General features: G+C 44.8%; 1 protein-coding gene across 3 annotated transcripts; it reads left to right on the forward strand.

The window, feature by feature from the left end:
- The first annotated feature begins 2,745 nt into the window (after positions 1–2,745).
- On the forward strand, positions 2,746–10,976 carry LOC138652146 (acidic phospholipase A2 PLA-2-like). Of its 3 annotated transcripts, none has more exons than XR_011315586.1 (5): positions 2,746–2,902; positions 3,072–3,216; positions 4,664–4,764; positions 9,926–10,181; positions 10,758–10,976. XR_011315586.1 is itself a non-coding variant. In XM_069742915.1 (4 exons), the coding sequence occupies exons 1-4, from the start codon at positions 2,869–2,871 to the stop codon at positions 10,946–10,948; spliced, it is 471 nt and encodes a 156-aa protein (XP_069599016.1). In that variant the 5' UTR covers positions 2,746–2,868; the 3' UTR covers positions 10,949–10,976. The 3 variants fall into 3 exon arrangements, 1 of the variants encoding a protein (XP_069599016.1); XR_011315585.1 differs by having other exon boundaries at positions 10,064–10,181; XM_069742915.1 differs by lacking the exon at positions 9,926–10,181.
- Positions 10,977–19,241: the final 8,265 nt, after the last annotated feature.

Genomic DNA, 19,241 nt, shown 5'->3' on the forward strand with positions numbered 1-19,241 from the left:
AAAGATGGGAATGTCCAGCCATCATACCGCTCAGGAAGGAGACGGGTTCTGTGTCCCAGAGATGAACGTGCTTTGGTCAAACATGCGCATATCAACCCGAGGACAAAAGCAAAATACCTTGTGAAGATGATGGCAGAAGCTGTAAGATTGTGTCAAATACCTTCAGCGAAACAAATACTGTAACATCATGGGCTGAAAAGCCACTCTGCCATAAAGGAGGTATTACGCCAAAAGAAACATAAAAAGAGCCAGATTAATGTTTGCAAATGCACACAGGAAGAAAGACCTTAATGTTTGGAGACATGTCCTATGGTCTGATGAAACTAACATTGAACGTTTTGGGCATAATGACCATTGTTACATTTGGAGGAAAAAGGGAGAAGCTTAGAAGCCTAAGAACACCATCCCAACTGTGAAATACGGTGGTGGCAGCATCACATTGTGAGGTTGTTTTGCTGCAGAAGGGACTGGTGCACTTCACAAAATAGATGGCATCACGAGAAAATAAGATTATGTGGCAATACTGAAGACCTCAGCCAGGAAGATAAATCTTGGGCAGAAATGGGTCTTCCAAATGGACAATGACACACAGCATACTGCCAAAACGGTAACAAAGTGGCTTAAGGGTAACAAAGTCAATGTTTTGGAGCGGCCATCACAAACCCCTGATCTCAATCCTATTGACAATTTATGGGCTAAGCTGAAAAGGCCGGTGCGAGCAAGGTGACCTACAATCGTGGATCACTTACACTAGTGTTGTCAGGAGGAATGGACCCAAATTCGGACAAATTATTGTGAGAAGCTCATGGAAGGAGATCCCAAACGTCTGACCCAAGTCATTCAGGTTAAGGACAATGGTACCAGATACTAATGAAATGGATGGAAAGTTGTGACTTTGTAGTAAGTAATAAAAATGCCTTAAAACATTATCTATCTCTCTCATTATTCTGGCATTTGGCAATTATTAATAATTATGGTAACCCTAACTGAACCAAAACAGGAAAGGTTTATTCTGATTTCATGTCAGATGTTGAGAAAAACCTGCAGATATGTCTGTGACGCTAGTCACTAATCACGGACATGCTGTGAGGCAGAAGAGTCAGAAGTTCCGGAATCAATACCAAGAGAGTACGTAGATAACCGAGGGAAAAGATGGAGGCGTAAGTCAGGTCACAGTTAAGGGTCAATAACAAGAGATAGTGAAATCAAAAGCCAAAGGACACGACAAAGAAATAGTCAGAATATGGTCCAAATGGTCAGGCAGCAGAATATCAGAACTCAGAGCAACTGAATCAGGCTAACACTCACCAAGAAGCACAAACTATATCTGTCAGGGATCGGGGGCAGACAGCTCAGATAAGTAGCTATGTGATTATCAGAACACTGAACACCTGGAGAAAGTCCCGCACCTCCCTGTTACAGATTGGACAGCAGAGCTGTCAATCAAGGCACCAACAGCCCAGCAAGACAGTTTCCATAGAACAGCATAGCAATCATTCACTGAGCGGAGGAACCGTGACAGTGTCCTTTTATATAGTGGATGGAAACTTCTAGTTTCAACAGTACATCACTGTGTAGGTTTGATCCACATTTTCAGATTTTTCATTGGAAACGCTTGCCTCCATAAATCTGAAGCCATTGCAGTGGTGTCAGGTTTAGCTATTTCTTTTGTTTATACTTTTATTTTATGTAATTGTATATGCTGCATTGTTTTGTAGCCCTTGTAAAAAAATATTTTGTATATTTTTAATAAAGACTGCCTATCTTTCTGGAGAAAATGAAAAATTAAATTATTCTGTTCCTTTTGTTCCGTAAACCACACTCCTAAAGCTATACGATACTTGTCAGGCGTCCAATCGGCCTGTATAAGCGAATGGTGGAGGCAGGTAATAGCCTTTTTTGAGTTATTGAGGAGCTGGCAGTCACTGTGCCGAGGTATATATATATTCCGTGCGTTGAAATCGGTTGTATATATCATAAGCTCACTGTTAGTTCTACAATAAACAGCCTAGTAATGGAAACAGTCAGGGTCTCCTCCGTTAATTGTCGGTCAATTGTGTAAATGTCCTAACGAGAGGAGGCAATAGACGGCTGATCATGACAATTAGATAACAGCGTGACCCCCTGTCTATGATCTTTGATAATGGTCAAATTGATATTTCTAGATACCATTGTGAACAGTGTGGGACAATCCCCTCCTTTCCATTGTTGCCCTCATGGTCATGTGTGCAGTGCAGGTAAGGGTTAATATTTCCCTACACTTTAGGGTACCGTCACACAGTGGCATTTTGATCGCTACGACGGCACGATCCGTGACGCTCCAGCGTCGTAACAATATCGCTCCAGCGTCGTAGACTGCTGTCACACTTTGCAATGTACGACGCTGGAGCGATAATTTCATGACGTATGTGCGATGTAGAAGCTGTTGGTTACTATGCGCACATCGTATACAATATCGTGCACACCTTTGTTACACCATGCGATTATGCCGCCACAGCGGGACACTAGACGACGAAAGAAAGTTTCAAACGATCTGCTACGACGTACGATTCTCAGCGGGGTCCCTGATCGCAGGAGCGTGTCAGACACTGCGAGATCGCTGGAACGTCACGGATATATCGCTGGAACGTCACGGATCGTGACGTCGTAGCGATCAAAATGCCACTGTGTGACGGTACCCTAACACTGCCACATGATGCTGTTATTAGGTATTTAGCCCCAGGCAGCCAATAGCAGACAGCACTCGGCAGCCCCACCTAGTGGTAGGAATATATAGGGCAGATATCAGGAGGATATAATCCATGGTGGTATCTGCTGCTCCTCCAGATTGTCTTCTCCTGGATATTCGCCCTCTGTCTCCGATGCACAATGATAACCTGTCTGCTGCTCCTCCTCAGTCTCGGTAAGTCCTGATGTTATCCGGAGCCTCTCAGGTGATGGGAATATAGCAGGGACTGATCTCCAGGAAGCTCCCTGATCCAGAGGAGGAAAATTCCCTATAATCTCCATCATTCCTGGTGAATGCAGCGCTCCGAGTCACACAACGAGGTGATGGTGGTTTTATCTTCTAGGGTCGGTGGAAGGCGGCAAATTGCCAGTCAAAAATTTAAAAGATATGCTGAAGGAAACTAAGAACCAAGGGCTGATAGATGCTCTTCCTCATAGCTGCTTATGTGTATCATCTGCAAGTAATCAGACACTGGAGCACCTCGAAAGGTAAGTGAAAATCTGTACAGTACCAGACGTGACCTGCAGTCCTATGTAACACCACAGATAAAACACAGAGTTATCACTGCTATCTGTGTTGTTACATAGGACTGTAGTGACATCTACTACATTATCTGTACTCAGAGAGTTATCACTGTGTTATCTGTGGTGTTACATAGGACTGCAGGTGACATCTACTACATTATCTGTACTCAGTTATCACTGTGTTATCTGTGGTGTTACATAGGACCGCAGGTGACAGCTACTACATTATCTGTACTCAGAGAGATCACGGTGTTATCTGTGGTGTTACATAGGACTGCAGGTGACATTACTACATTATCTGTACTCGGAGAGTTATCACTGTGTTATCTGTGGTGTTACATAGGACCGCAGGTGACAGCTACTACATTATCTGTACTCAGAGAGATCACGGTGTTATCTGTGGTGTTACATAGGACTGCAGGTGACATTACTACATTATCTGTACTCGGAGAGTTATCACTGTGTTATCTGTGGTGTTACATAGGACTGCAGGTGACATCTACTACATTATCTGTACCCAGAGAGTTATCACTGTGTTATCTGTAGTGTTACATAGGACTGCAGGTGACATCAGGTGCACTTTTGCAGGATAACCATCCCAACACCTGAGCTCCTCCTTCCCCAGTGCTACTCACCATTGACTGCTGCCCTCTATTGATCTTCTGTAAATTAACATAATTTCTTGCATTCTCGGAGATGTTTCTTGTGTCTCTTTAGTGATGTTGCCTTCCTCTTCTTCTCCTTCTTCTTCTTCTACTCCTTCTTCTTCTTCTACTCCTTCTTCTTCTCCTTCTCCTCATTCTTCTTCTTCCCCTTCTTCTTCTTCCTCGTCTTCTTTTCCTTCTTCTTCTCCTCCTCCTCCTCCTCCTCCTTCTTCTTCTCCTCCTCCTCCTCCTCCTTCTTCTTCTTCTCCTTCTCTTTCTTCTTCTTCTTCTTCCTCATCTCCTTTTTCTTCTCCTCCTCCTCCTCCCTCTTCCTTCTTCTCCTCCTCCTTCTCCCTCTTCTCCTCCTTCTCCCTCTTCTTCTCCTTCTTCTTTCTGTTGATTCCATGTAATACAGATTTCTGTGATTGTCGTTATCTCCGTATTTTTATTACCTGGTGTCTAATTACCTTTTCTAGGTTTAGTGGACATAATTATTGGTCCTTAGCCTTAATATATTATTTATTCACACTGTTGTAGTTTAGTGCTTTTTTACACTCGTACAGCTACATAGATAGTAAAAAAAAAAAAAGGAGATGGTTAGAAAACAATAACAGGAAAATCGCCCGGTCAGGAAAAGGTTAACAGTCAGGTCTTCTACAGACCAACAGGATTTTCTTTTCTTTTTTTGCCTTCAAGGCTCCAGGGCCCCGGTGTTTTTGAAGACATTATGGTTTCGCCCTGGTGACATTACTCTTTTGCTCCCTCAGGTGCTGCGCTCTACAATGGTGCTGCCGTAAAGCTATCCGTACCTGTTACTCAGGATATCAGACATACAAGTTCATTTACAGTAATGGGACCATCGATTGTAGTAAGTCCACAGTTCTCTTTGGGGTTAGGATACAAGGTGACATTATGAGATATGAGTGTAACAAAACCTCAGCTGTGATTATAATTAAAAAAAGATTTTAGCCCTCGATAGAAAAAAAAATGTTCTAGTTCATTTGCTTCATTCAGAAACATTTAATTTGTATGGAAGCTTTAAGCATAACGGCCCTGATCCATCAAAACTGATGTTTTTTTGCCAGTCATGATGCCGGGTGTGCTGGAGTAAGACATTGCAGATCCCTGAAGAAGCTCCCAGTGAATCTGGTGCATCGTTCAGATATGTGCCCTACTCAGGGATCGTAGATTATTTCTATATAACTTTATGCCATTTTCATGCTATATATTATAATGATTTTGTCCCTTCATGTTTCAAAATTTCAGCTTGCGTGATAGAAAATAGAAAAGAACTACATGATGATGGGCACACTCATAAATATACACAATATACGCAATGTTTATTGGCAAAAAAGAAACACATATAAAGACAAGTAAAACCGTACAATGGTTCCAGTCCTAACGCTCTATACAAATATATGTGCGATGTGCAAAATCAGCGGTAACTCCACAATCGAAAAAGGACACGAGGCTTATAAGAAGCTCGGGACATGGGCAAACTGGTGTGTCCCATCCAATGTGTACAAATAGTATCGAGCCCGAAGCAAAGGTCAGGCAGAAATAGGCATGAAGAAATATTGTCATTACATATGAGACCAGTTATATTCCAGCCCCAGACAGAGACTAATAAAGAGCAGATGGTTCCCGAATTCAAGTGATGCCAAACACCTCTGACCTAGTCCTGTGATAAGTAACAATGCTGTCAAGATTCATTTTTGGAATTGTGACAGCTCTTGTTCTGCTTTAATTTAAACGTTGTTTTTTAATTTCGTGCCAGCAAGGGTTAATTTCAGTTTCCTTGCTGGAAGCTGCTTTTTGCTGGTCAGCTGATGTGGGTGGTGACCATTCCCACCATCCTTTAAAAAGTCACATGACGCATCAGATGACTGTTGGTAATCGAGTTTTTCTCTGGAGACCAGCCGAGGACTTGGGAGCTCTCTGGTGCCATCAGTGTATCAACTGCTTGTGGCCCTATGCCGTATTCTCTGCTGTGTGGAGCTTGGCAGCAGAAGCTTGAGCTAAGTTTTTTCGTTGCTCCTTTCCATGTTTGTCTCATACTTGTCACTACCCCTTGTTGATACCATCTGCAGTGGTGAGGCTATTGTCCCTGCCGGCCAGTGCACTAGCCAGGGTATAGTGAGGTGACAGCTAAGGACTAGGTATGTGACAGCAGCAGGGGAAGGACCCCCATAGGGCATTAGGGGAGCTTAGGGATAGGTACAGGCTGTTTTATGAGGTGCCCCACCCCTCGTTCCCTATTGTTAGGGCCTTCCTCTCCCTTTTTACATCCCGCTGTGTGTGTGCTCTGCCGTCTGCTGTACAGACACCTGTTGGGTCATGACAAATACGCAAGACATCAGATCCCACAAGTCCATAGAAAGAGAGGTAAATCCCTATGGAAATGCAATAGACCTACCAAAAGAGGCTGAATAGGAAGGTCTACTTGTGTCCACCAGCACTAAAAGATGGAAATATTCAGACTGAGAAAAATTGGCACATGAGATAAAGCGCGACAACAGTGTGATCTCAGCCCTTAGTAAGATACAAGAAAATGAAGAAGGGGATCTAGGCACACGATAATAATACCTAGTGGCACTCGGAATCGGGGAATCATCACATGGTTGTAAAAGCACATGGAGCAAGAGAGCATAATAGGACCAGGAACATGGTCCCACGCGTTTCGCCGTGTCAAGCACAACTTCATCAGGGGTAATGTGGTCCCTGTAGCCAGTCAAAGCCTAAATACAAGTATAATTAGATGTAATCACATACCGGTAGTGATGGTGAAGCGAAAGCAAGGACATGATGATGCGCCATGTCAGTAAGGGCAGAGGGTAATAGGATACAATCATCTATCATCACGAATAGCAGATCCGGGATTTAATGAGGGCTGACCCTGGAGGCATAATCAAAATTGACCGATGTTCTAACACAGAAATCCTGTTGATGAAAAAAAGGAAATATACATATAACGCCTGTGACATACACTGAGGATCAGCTAAGAAATCCTGTAAAAAGCATTTCCTTATTTCATCCTGTCGGAGCTACAGACCCAAGTAAGAAAAACCATTGTGACTACGATTGCAATAGCCGTCTCTGCAAATTCCCACCCCTCCCTGACTCCATGATACGTTCCTACCACACGAGTGTTAGTACATATTCCTGAGTGATGGGTGAGAAAATGTGAGGCCACGGAGGTAAAGGTTTTATCTTTATGAAGGTCCATAGAAGCCAAACTGATGGTTGAGACATAGTCCATGAGTAATGGCTCCTAGTACGGATGTCCCTAAAATTGGGGGCCCTTCTCGCTATAAGCAAAGGTCGATCGCCCACAATGGTGGTGGTTTGGAGATCAGTTGTAAGAATCTTCCTATTTTTTTACAAGACCTGTCTCACTTGTGTCCATTGTGTGTTGTAATTGGTTATAAACCGAAGCTGGAGATCATGCGGCCCACAGTTGGAGGTCAGAAACAATTCCTGTGTGTGTGATTTGGCACATTGGTAGGCTGATAAAATACATTTTCTAGGGTATCCGCTCCTCCTGAATCTCTCCGTGAGCTCTTGTGCCTGGCTACAGAAGTCTGTGACCTTTGTGCAGATTCTTCTTGTCCTCAAAAATTGTCCTATGGGGACCTCTTTTTTTCTTGTGCAGCGGATGAAAACTATGGTCCTCCAAGAGTCTGTTCGTCGCGGTGGGTTTACGATATAGGTTGGTCATCAACTGACCATCCTGTACTGAGATAGTGAGGTCCAAAAAGATTGCTGAAATGGGAGACATGGAATTGGTAAGAAGCACGTTGAGAGAGTTCTGATTCAAAGATGCGAAAAACATACAACATTCTTGTTTAGTACCTGGCCAGACAAAAAAGATGTCGTCGATATAAGGAAGCCAAGCCGGTGTGCATTGGGCCCCCATGGCCACTCCTGAGGCCTGCAGATAGAATGACCTATCGAATAAGAAATAATTGTGTCTCAGGACAAAATCAAGAAGATGGTATGAGATTAGTCACTTACTTTCTTCATCAACAGCTGAATTCCGACAGAATGTATGTTGGGGAACCATCGTCCCTTTTTTAGTCTCTGACTGGGGCTGGAATATAACTGGTCTCATATGTAATGACAATATTTAATTGTACCTATGTCTGCTTGGCCTTTTGTTCGGGCTCGATACTATTTGTACACATTGGATGGGACACACCAGTTTGCCCATGTCCCGAGCTTCTTTTAAGCCTTGTGTCCTTTTTTGATTGTGGAACTACCGCTGATTTTGCATATCGCACATATATTTGTGTACAGCATTAGAACTTGGACTATTGTACAGTTTTACTTGTTTTTTTTATGTATGTCTCTTTTTGCCAATAAACATTGCGTATATTTTGTATATTTATGAGTGCGCTCGTCATCATGTAATGTCTTCAAAGTGAGATTTGCAGTTAAAATTCTGCGCTGCCGCTAAGATGAATTTTAGGAGTATAGTTGATTCACAGTGGTTTTATTCAACGCGTTTCCAGGGTCTCATGCCCCCTTCATCAGAGAATAATACACAGAATATACAGGCATCACAGGTATAAATAGTTTTGAAAGGAAGCTAGGTTACAAAAAAATGAGGTTTTATCTGAATGCGCAGCCCTCCCCCCTTTTTTATGAATTTGATATCTCTACATTTATATTTTTATTTGTATAGTTATGATTGATTTTTTAATCCTTTGTGCTTTGAGCCATTTGATTTATATATACATTTACATTTAGGATTATCTTGTAGTCATTCATTGATATGTTTAGTTGTAATTTCTGCATTTATTCCATGTAATTCCTTTTATTTTTATATTTTTTACAAGAAAATTCTTCTTCCTCTGCCCTGTATTGATCAAATTCCTCATGTCAGCATAGTCTGAGTCTGCCCAGGAGAGGAGCACTTTCACTCCTTTAATCCATACAAATTGCCTCCATCACAACTGTGTCCTGAACAATGGTTTATATACTCTTGGGATTAAATCCTGTGAGATCGTGCTGATTGTGGCAGTTTGACAGGGTGTAATGACCCCTCCAGACAGGAGCTCTTAACTGGATCCTCCTTCACTCTGCTGCAGGGCGTCCCTTCTCATGCAGCTGTTCTTTGTGATCACTGAGGGCTGTGTATTCATTCATTCCCCTCCCCTGGCAATGCTATATTGTCTCTTGTTACATGTGATATCTATCATTGGTCCTTGGACAGGTGAAGTGTTGCGTTCACTTTGTTTCTACGCTCACCTCAAGCGCTGGTTCGCTGCTTAAATTGTTACTCTTATGTAACGTGACGCAATTTTACACTCACTAATTCTAATTTTCGTAATTTTAGATCACCACAAACTAATCTTCATATATATTTTATATGGGCAGCACGGTGGCGCAGTGGTTAGCACTGCAGCCTTGCAGCGCTGGGGTCCTGGGTTCTAATCCCACCCAAGACAACATCTGCAAAGAGTTTGTATGTTCTCTCCGTGTTTGCGTGGGTTTCCTCCGGGCACTCCGGTTTCCTCCCACATTCTAAAGACATACTGATAGGGATTCTAGATTGTGAGCCCCATCGGGGACAGTGATGATAATGTGTTCAAAATTGTAAAGCGCTGCGGAATATGTTAGCGCTATATAAAAAAAAAATAAAGATTATATTTTTATATTTTTTTAATGGAAAATAATAAAACATGATTTTATTCCACATTCAATGTAAAGATTCCAATGGATTTTCGATAAGAAAAAGCAGCTTCTTGAGTCCACACGGTAGTTCATCTGTAAGGCCTTTGCTTATGAACTGGAGTAACTCCTTTTCTTACAGGTTCTTGTCCATTTAAGTAGAGATCGTTATTTTTTTTTTTATTTCCTCCTAAATGCTGCAAATTTGGAACTATTGTCTAGAAATATAAAAGAAGTCAATGTATTTTTTTCATTATATATACCTCTCTAATCGTTTGAATTGCTAATTGTGTGTTATCATTGAACTTTGACACTGAGTCATCTGACCTGTTGGCGCTCATTTTTTTGTAACCTAGCTTCCTTTCAAAACTATTTATACCTGTGATGCCTGTATATTCTGTGTGGTATTTCCTGATGAAGGGGGCATGAGACCCCTGAAATGCGTTGAATAAAACCACTGTGAATCAACTATACTCTCCTGAAATTCATCTTAGCGGCAGCGCAGAATTTTAACTACAAATCTCCCTTTGAAGACATTATTTTCTCTGGTCGGTGAAGACCTGTGGATCTGCAGCAGCCGCTATCTATATGCTCTAATCTCATCCTAACCAGGTGAGCAAATTTGGTGTATATTCTCCTCTGTGTAACGTGGATAAAACCCTATTGCGCAATTTGTCTCCCCATTGTTTTGCACTCGTCATCATGTAGTGAATTTCTTTTCTTTTCTCTTTCTTTTTTCTATCACACATCTTTGATTAACTACTAGTTGTAGCACTTATATCTGCACTGGGCATATTGATTGTAGTGTGCTCTGCTTCTACTACTTGTGCAAAATTTCATTTTTTTACACCACAGTCATGGTGCAAACTGTTTGACTAATCATTTTGAAATCTATTAGAAAGATATTGAAGTATTGCTCAGTATAATGATAGAGCATGTAGAAAATCGAGAAACATAGAAGATACAGCATTCACAAAACCAATATCTTTTGATTACAAATTCATATCCACTGGAGAGAGCTACGAGGTAACAACTGAGTGATGGCCGTTTCGCAATCACTGAAGCTTCATCTAGTGCTGTATCGTCTTCTATTTTTCTTTGGACTTCTTTTATTCTCACAGATCCTTTATATCTCCAGCACAGACAGTTTATAATGATAAATGATTGATGTTTCTGTTCCATCGACAGGTGAGAATGCGGTGGTAATAGACTGTCCCAGACAAACCTGTGAGTGCGACCGGAAAACTGTGATGTGTTTAATGAACCCTGAGAATTCAGAAGAAAACTCAGAAGTTGAAAAAAGTTGTTATAGGAAACTTAAAGTCTGCCCCACGCTAGATTTTTTAAAGGAGATAGGGTTCGGAATAAAAAAACATTAATCTATGGACCGTTCTTGTAAGAACTTTACATTGTATTCAGTCAATTATTTATTAGAAACAAAGAAAACAACCAAGAAGACCGAGAGTGTAATGACATGGGATGATATTCAGCACCTCAATTCTGCTGGTGCAGTCACTGTGTACATACATTACATTACTGATCCTGAGTTACATCCTGTATTATACCCCAGAGCTGCACTCACTATTCTGCTGGTGCAGTCACTGTGTACATACATTACTGATCCTGAGTTACATCCTGTATTATACCCCAGAGCTGCACTCACTATTCTGCTGGTGCAGTCACTGTGTACATACATTACTGATCCTGAGTTACATCCTGTATTATACCCCAGAGCTGCACTCACTATTCTGCTGGTGCAGTCACTGTGTACATACATTACATTACTGATCCTGAGTTACATCCTGTATTATACTCCAGAGCTGCACTCTCTATTCTGCTGGTGCAGTCACTGTGTACATACATTACATTACTGATCCTGAGTTACATCCTGTATTATACCCCAGAGCTGCACTCACTATTCTGCTGGTGCAGTCACTGTGTACATACATTACATTACTGATCCTGAGTTACATCCTGTATTATACTCCAGAGCTGCACTCACTATTCTGCTGGTGCAGTCACTGTGTACATACAGTACATTACTGATCCTGAGTTACATCCTGTATTATACCCCAGAGCTGCACTCACTATTCTGCTGGTGCAGTCACTGTGTACATACATTACATTACTGATCCTGAGTTACCTCCTGTATTATACTCCAGAGCTGCACTCACTATTCTGCTGGTGCAGTCACTGTGTACATACATTACATTACTGATCTTAACTTACATCCTGTATTATACTCCAGAGCTGCACTCGCTATTGTGCTGGTGCAGTCACTGTGTACATACATTACATTACTGATCCTGAGTTACCTCCTGTATTATACTCCAGAGCTGCACTCACTATTCTGCTGGTGCAGTCACTGTGTACATACATTACATTACTGATCCTGAGTTACATCCTGTATTATACTCCAGAGCTGCACTCACTATTCTGCTGGTGCAGTCACTGTGTACATACAGTACATTACTGATCCTGAGTTACATCCTGTATTATACCCCAGAGCTGCACTCACTATTCTGCTGGTGCAGTCACTGTGTACATACATTACATTACTGATCCTGAGTTACCTCCTGTATTATACTCCAGAGCTGCACTCACTATTCTGCTGGTGCAGTCACTGTGTACATACATTACATTACTGATCTTAACTTACATCCTGTATTATACTCCAGAGCTGCACTCGCTATTGTGCTGGTGCAGTCACTGTGTACATACATTACATTACTGATCCTGAGTTACCTCCTGTATTATACTCCAGAGCTGCACTCGCTATTCTGCTGGTGCAGTCACTATGTACATGCATTACGTTATTGATCTTGATATACAATATACGGTTGCACTCTATCGTGCCAAAGCATGTCTGATATGGAATACATGAAATATGAATAGCAAAATGGCTTTTGAACGTTAGGAAAAGATTTGAGAGACGCTTTGCACAGAATTTGATCAAATAGTGTGAGCCCATCAACCATTGTCAAGGTGGTCTCATTAAAACTGATGGGTCTCTGACCTCCCTGTCCAAATGTGAACACTTACCGAAGGCCAATGTCTGTATGCCTGGGTGAATGTGGACACCTCTGTCAGCAAGGCCTACATATGGGTTGGTCGGAACCAAGTGTGAACCTTGACGATGGTTGATGGGCTCACACTATTTGATTAAATTCTGTGCAAAGCGTCTCTCAAATATTTTCCTAATGTTCAAAAGCCATTTTGCTATTCATATTTCATGTATTCCATATCAGACATGCTTTGGCACGATAGAGTGCAACCTTTTTTTGTATATTGTGTATGGAGGTAGCTGCTCCTGGTATGCACCTATTCACACTAGTTTGGATGTGCCAGTCGTTTTTCTGTCGTTATTGATCTTGAGTTACATCCTGTATTATACTCCAGAGCTGCACTCACTATTCTGCTGGTGCAGTCACTATAAACATAGATTACATTACTGATCCTGTTCTGATCCTGAGTTACATCCTGTATTATACCCCAGAGCTGCACTCACTATTCTGCTGGTGCAGTCACTGTGTACATACATTACATTACTGATCCCGAGTTACATCTTTTATTATACTCCAGAGCTGCACTTACTATTCTGCTGGGGCAGTCAATGTGTACATACATTACATTACTGATCCTGAATTACGTCCTGTATTATACCCCAGAGCTGGACTCACTATTCTGCTGGTGCAGTCACTGTGTACATACATTACATTACTGATCCTGAATTACGTCCTGTATTATACCCCAGAGCTGGACTCACTATTCTGCTGGTGCAGTCACTGTGTACATACATTACATTACTGATCCTGAGTTACCTCCTGTATTATACCCCAGAGCTGCACTCACTATTCTGCTGGTACAGTCACTGTGTACATACATTACTGATCCTGAGTTACATCCTGTATTATACCCCAGAGCTGCACTCACTATTCTACTGGTGCAGTCACTGTGTACATACATTACATTACTGACCCTGAGTTACATCCTGTATTATACTCCAGAGCTGCACTCACTATTCTACTGGTGCAGTCACTGTGTACATACATTACATTACTGATCCTGAGTTACATCCTGTATTATACCCCAGAGCTGCGCTCACTATTCTGCTGGTGTTGTCACTGTGTACATACATATATACAGAATAATAACTAATAATAACTACTTTCACCTTCTGGTTCGGTCAGCAAACAAAATAATAACAAACAAATAAAATAAACAATAGCAAACAAAAACTATATAAATAAACATTTTTTAAAAAATAAAATAACCACAAACTAGGACCTGAAATTACTTGTATTGAAAAGTATTGAAAGGTATCTTCAAATCTCAGAGAGACAGGAGAATCTGGGAGTATAAACTTATGACGACCTTTGACACACTTAGTGCAGGAATGAATGTGTCGCATGGATTTATGTCTTTTTACATCAAATAAGAAATTTGCACTTCAGACTATGTGGGGTCATCATAACAGAACCAGACCCCAATCAGAGGACAACAAAACATTCACTCCTAATCTAGGAACTTTCCAATATTTATGGACATAACTGTTTATCACTTATCACTCTCCCATAATGACAGTTCTGTGCTGTGTTGTGTATAAATATCTGATTCTTCAGAATTTGCTTTAGTCTGATGCCTGATGAAGAGACCTGTGTAGTCTCGAAAGCTGCAATATGTTACCATCTTTTCAGTTAGCCATTAAAAGGTATCAACCACTGAGGATTCTCAATTCTAGGCATTACACAGTGATCCTCAACACTCTAATTTCCTTTCCTCTGTGCTGTCCCTCGCCCTCCTCTCATTCTTTATTTCCGCACCATATCCTCTGGTACAGCAGCATCGCGTTTAGCCACAATAGTTCTTGCCCGCAGTTTCCCACCCATTGTATCCCCACTGAAGACGAAATCAAGGATGGCACTTTCCAACCTTTTCCAGACCGTAAGTTTCCGACGTTTATGATTTTACGCTGAACCTAGTTGCTATTCTTTCCTCGCTGCACTTTTCTCTTCGTGTCCAAATAACTTCTGGCCCCCAAGGCCCTGGACCACTGGGCTTCTCTTGCACTATTTACCTCATCAACCTCACTTCACCTCATCCCACAGTCTGACTGACTGAAAATAGGGAGTGTCTCTAACTGCCACTACTCTGGCCCCACCCAGTGTCTCAACTGCCACTACTCTGGCTCCACCCAGTGTCTCAACTGTCACTACTCTGGCCCCACCCAGTGTCTCAACTGTCACTACTCTGGCCCCACCAATGTCTCAACTGTCACTACTCTGGCCCCGCCCAATGTCTCAACTGTCACTACTCTGGCCCCGCCCAGTGTCTCAACTGCCACTACTCTGGCCCCACCCAGTGTCTCAATTGTCACTACTCTGGCCCCACCAATGTCTCAACTGTCACTACTCTGGCCCCGCCCAGTGTCTCAACTGTCACTACTCTGGCCCCGCCCAGTGTCTCAACTGTCACTACTCTGGCCCCGCCCAGTGTCTCAACTGTCACTACTCTGGCCCCGCCCAGTGTCTCAACTGCCACTACTCTGGCCCCGCCCAGTGTCTCAACTGTCACTACTCTGGCCCCACCCAGTGTCTCAACTGTCACTACTCTGGCCCCACCCAGTGTCTCAACTGTCACTACTCTGGCCCCACCAATGTCTCAACTTTCACTACTCTGGCCCCGCCCAATATCTCAACTGTCACTACTCTGGCCCCGCCCAGTGTCTCAACTGCCACTACTCTGGCCCCACCCAGTGTCTCAACTGTCACTACTCTGGCCCCGCCCAATGTCTCAACTGTCACTACTCTGGCCCCGCCCAGTGTCTCAACTGCCACTACTATGGCCCCACCCAGTGTCTCAATTGTCACTACTCTGGCCCCACCAATGTCTCAACTGTCACTACTCTGGCCCCGCCCAGTGTCTCAACTGTCACTACTCTGGCCCCGCCCAGTGTCTCAACTGTCACTACTCTGGCCCCGCCCAGTGTCTCAACTGTCACTACTCTGGCCCCGCCCAATGTCTCAACTGCCACTACTCTGGCCCTGCCCAGTGTCTCAACTGTCACTACTCTGGCCCCGCCCAATGTCTCAACTGCCACTACTCTGGCCCCGCCCAGTGTCTCAACTGTCACTACTCTGGCCCCACCCAGTGTCTCAACTGTCACTACTCTGGCCCCACCCAGTGTCTCAACTGTCACTACTCTGGCCCCACCAATGTCTCAACTGTCACTACTCTGGCCCCGCCCAACGTCTCAACTGTCACTACTCTGGCCCCGCCCAGTGTCTCAACTGCCACTACTCTGGCCCCGCCCAGTGTCTCAACTGTCACTACTCTGGCCCCGCCCAGTGTCTCAACTGCCACTACTCTGGCCCCGCCCAGTGTCTCAACTGTCACTACTCTGGCCCCACCCAGTGTCTCAACTGTCACTACTCTGGCCCCACCCAGTGTCTCAACTGTCACTACTCTGGCCCCACCAATGTCTCAACTGTCACTACTCTGGCCCCGCCCAATGTCTCAACTGTCACTACTCTGGCCCCGCCCAGTGTCTCAACTGCCACTACTCTGGCCCCACCCAGTGTCTCAACTGTCACTACTCTGGCCCCACCCAGTGTCTCAACTGTCACTACTCTGGCCCCACCCAGTGTCTCAACTGTCACCACTCTGGCCCCACCCAGTGTCTCAACTGTCACTACTCTGGCCCCACCAATGTCTCAACTGTCACTACTCTGGCCCCGCCCAATGTCTCAACTGTCACTACTCTGGCCCCGCCCAGTGTCTCAACTGCCACTACTATGGCCCCACCCAGTGTCTCAATTGTCACTACTCTGGCCCCACCAATGTCTCAACTGTCACTACTCTGGCCCCGCCCAGTGTCTCAACTGTCACTACTCTGGCCCCGCCCAGTGTCTCAACTGTCACTACTCTGGCCCCGCCCAGTGTCTCAACTGTCACTACTCTGGCCCCGCCCAATGTCTCAACTGCCACTACTCTGGCCCTGCCCAGTGTCTCAACTGTCACTACTCTGGCCCCGCCCAATGTCTCAACTGCCACTACTCTGGCCCCGCCCAGTGTCTCAACTGTCACTACTCTGGCCCCACCCAGTGTCTCAACTGTCACTACTCTGGCCCCACCCAGTGTCTCAACTGTCACTACTCTGGCCCCACCAATGTCTCAACTGTCACTACTCTGGCCCCGCCCAATGTCTCAACTGTCACTACTCTGGCCCCGCCCAGTGTCTCAACTGCCACTACTCTGGCCCCGCCCAGTGTCTCAACTGTCACTACTCTGGCCCCACCCAGTGTCTCAACTGTCACTACTCTGGCCCCACCCAGTGTCTCAACTGTCACTACTCTGGCCCCACCCAGTGTCTCAACTGTCACTACTCTGGCCCCACCAATGTCTCAACTGTCACTACTCTGGCCCCGCCCAATGTCTCAACTGTCACTACTCTGGCCCCGCCCAGTGTCTCAACTGCCACTACTCTGGCCCCACCCAGTGTCTCAATTGTCACTACTCTGGCCCCACCAATGTCTCAACTGTCACTACTCTGGCCCCGCCCAGTGTCTCAACTGTCACTACTCTGGCCCCGCCCAGTGTCTCAACTGTCACTACTCTGGCCCCGCCCAGTGTCTCAACTGTCACTACTCTGGCCCCGCCCAGTGTCTCAACTGTCACTACTCTGGCCCCGCCCAGTGTCTCAACTGTCACTACTCTGGCCCCGCCCAATGTCTCAACTGCCACTACTCTGGCCCCGCCCAGTGTCTCAACTGTCACTACTCTGGCCCCGCCCAATGTCTCAACTGCCACTACTCTGGCCCCGCCCAATGTCTCAACTGCCACTACTCTGGCCCCGCCCAGTGTCTCAACTGTCACTACTCTGGCCCCGCCCAATGTCTCAACTGTCACTACTCTGGCCCCGCCCAATGTCTTAACTGCCACTACTCTGGCCCCGCCCAGTGTCTCAACTGTCACTACTCTGGCCCCGCCCAATGTCTCAACTGTCACTACTCTGGCCCCGCCCAATGTCTCAACTGTCACTACTCTGGCCCCGCCCAGTGTCTCAACTGTCACTACTCTGGCCCCGCCCAATGTCTCAACTGTCACTACTCTGGCTCCACCCGGAGTTTCAACTGTCACTACTCTGGCCCCGCTCAGTGTCTCAACTGTCATTACTCTGGCCCCGCCCAATGTCTAACTGCCACTACACTGGCCCCGCCCAATGTCTCAACTGTCACTACTCTGGCCCGCCCAGTGTCTCAACTGCCACTACTCTGGCCCCGCCCAATGTCTCTAACTGCCACTACACTGGCCCCGCCCAATGTCTCAACTGTCACTACTCTGGCCCCGCCCAATGTCTCAACTGTCACTACTCTGGCTCCACCCGGAGTTTCAACTGTTACTACTCTGGCCCCGCCCAATGTCTCAACTGTCATTACTGTGGCCCCGCCCAATGTCTCTAACTGCCACTACACTGGCCCCACCCAATGTCTCAACTGTCACTACTCTGGCCCCGCCCAGTGTCTCAACTGCCACTACTCTGGCCCCGCCCAATGTCTCTAACTGCCACTACACTGGCCCCGCCCAATGTCTCAACTGTCACTACTCTGGCCCCGCCCAATGTCTCAACTGTCACTACTCTGGCTCCACCGGAGTTTCAACTGTCACTACTCTGGCCCCACCCAGTGTCTCAACTCATTACTCTGGCCCCGCCCAATGTCTCTAACTGCCACTACACTGGCCCCGCCCAATGTCTCAACTGTCACTACTCTGGCCCCGCCCAGTGTCTCAACTGTCACTACTCTGGCCCCGCCAAATGTCTCAACTGTCACTACTCTGGTCCCGCCCAGTGTCTCTAACTGCTACCTCTCTGGCCCCACCCAGTGTCTCAATTGTCACTACTCAGGCTGAAACCAGTTCTTATCCTAACCTTATCTTATCTCTTAATCTACAGCGCCCCCCACTGTACTAAACCATATATTACACATTACTATTACTAAACCTTACTCTAATACTGTATCTCCCTATCTCTAACCCTAGTCTATAGCGATATACAGTGGGTATGGAAAGTATTCAGACTCCTTTAAATGCTTCAAGTCCTATCAGTGTAATTACACAAAGCTGGACTACAATGAAGGAGTAGGACCATCTCAAGAAGGATCACAAGGAAATGGACAGCATGTGACTTAACCGTTTCATGACCAAGCCTATTTTGACCTTAATCAAATTAAACGTTTCGGCCACAATAGACGGCCTTCTTCAGTAACAATGTGCAGGGTTACAGATATGCGTGAATGACCACATGTAAAAGTGTCCCACATCAGCACTGTAGCAGAGTGAATCTGCAGGGAAGCTAAATGTCCAAAGACCGGGCAACCGGTAATTCTTGGGAGCCCAGGTGAACGGCGTTCCGGCGTGGCAGTCAGAGACGCGGTATCCACCGCTAGTAAAAGAAAAAGTTAAAAAAGTAGTAAAAATATTTTTTTAAAAATCCCAAAATAATTTAAATACACACTGCTCAAAAAAATAAATTGAACACTTAAACAACAGAATGTAACTCCAAGTAAATCAAACTTCTGTGAAATCAAACTGTCCACTTAGGAAGCAACACTGATTGACAATCAATTTCACATACTGTTGTGCAACTCGAATAGACAATAGATGGAAATTATT

Source organism: Ranitomeya imitator, chromosome 10 (genome assembly GCF_032444005.1).
Source record: "Ranitomeya imitator isolate aRanImi1 chromosome 10, aRanImi1.pri, whole genome shotgun sequence".
Lineage (NCBI taxonomy): Eukaryota > Metazoa > Chordata > Amphibia > Anura > Dendrobatidae > Ranitomeya > Ranitomeya imitator.

What these genes read in the sequence shown, in the direction of transcription:
- LOC138652146 (XM_069742915.1), top strand. Translation starts at nt 2,869, where the DNA reads ATGATAACCTGTCTGCTGCTCCTCCTCAGTCTCG. An exon ending in GCTGCTCCTCCTCAGTCTCG is followed by an intron (nt 2,903 to 3,071) that starts GTAAGTCCTGAT and finishes TTTATCTTCTAG; the next exon opens with GGTCGGTGGAAGGCGGCAAA. An exon ending in TAATGGGACCATCGATTGTA is followed by an intron (nt 4,765 to 10,757) that starts GTAAGTCCACAG and finishes TTCCATCGACAG; the next exon opens with GTGAGAATGCGGTGGTAATA.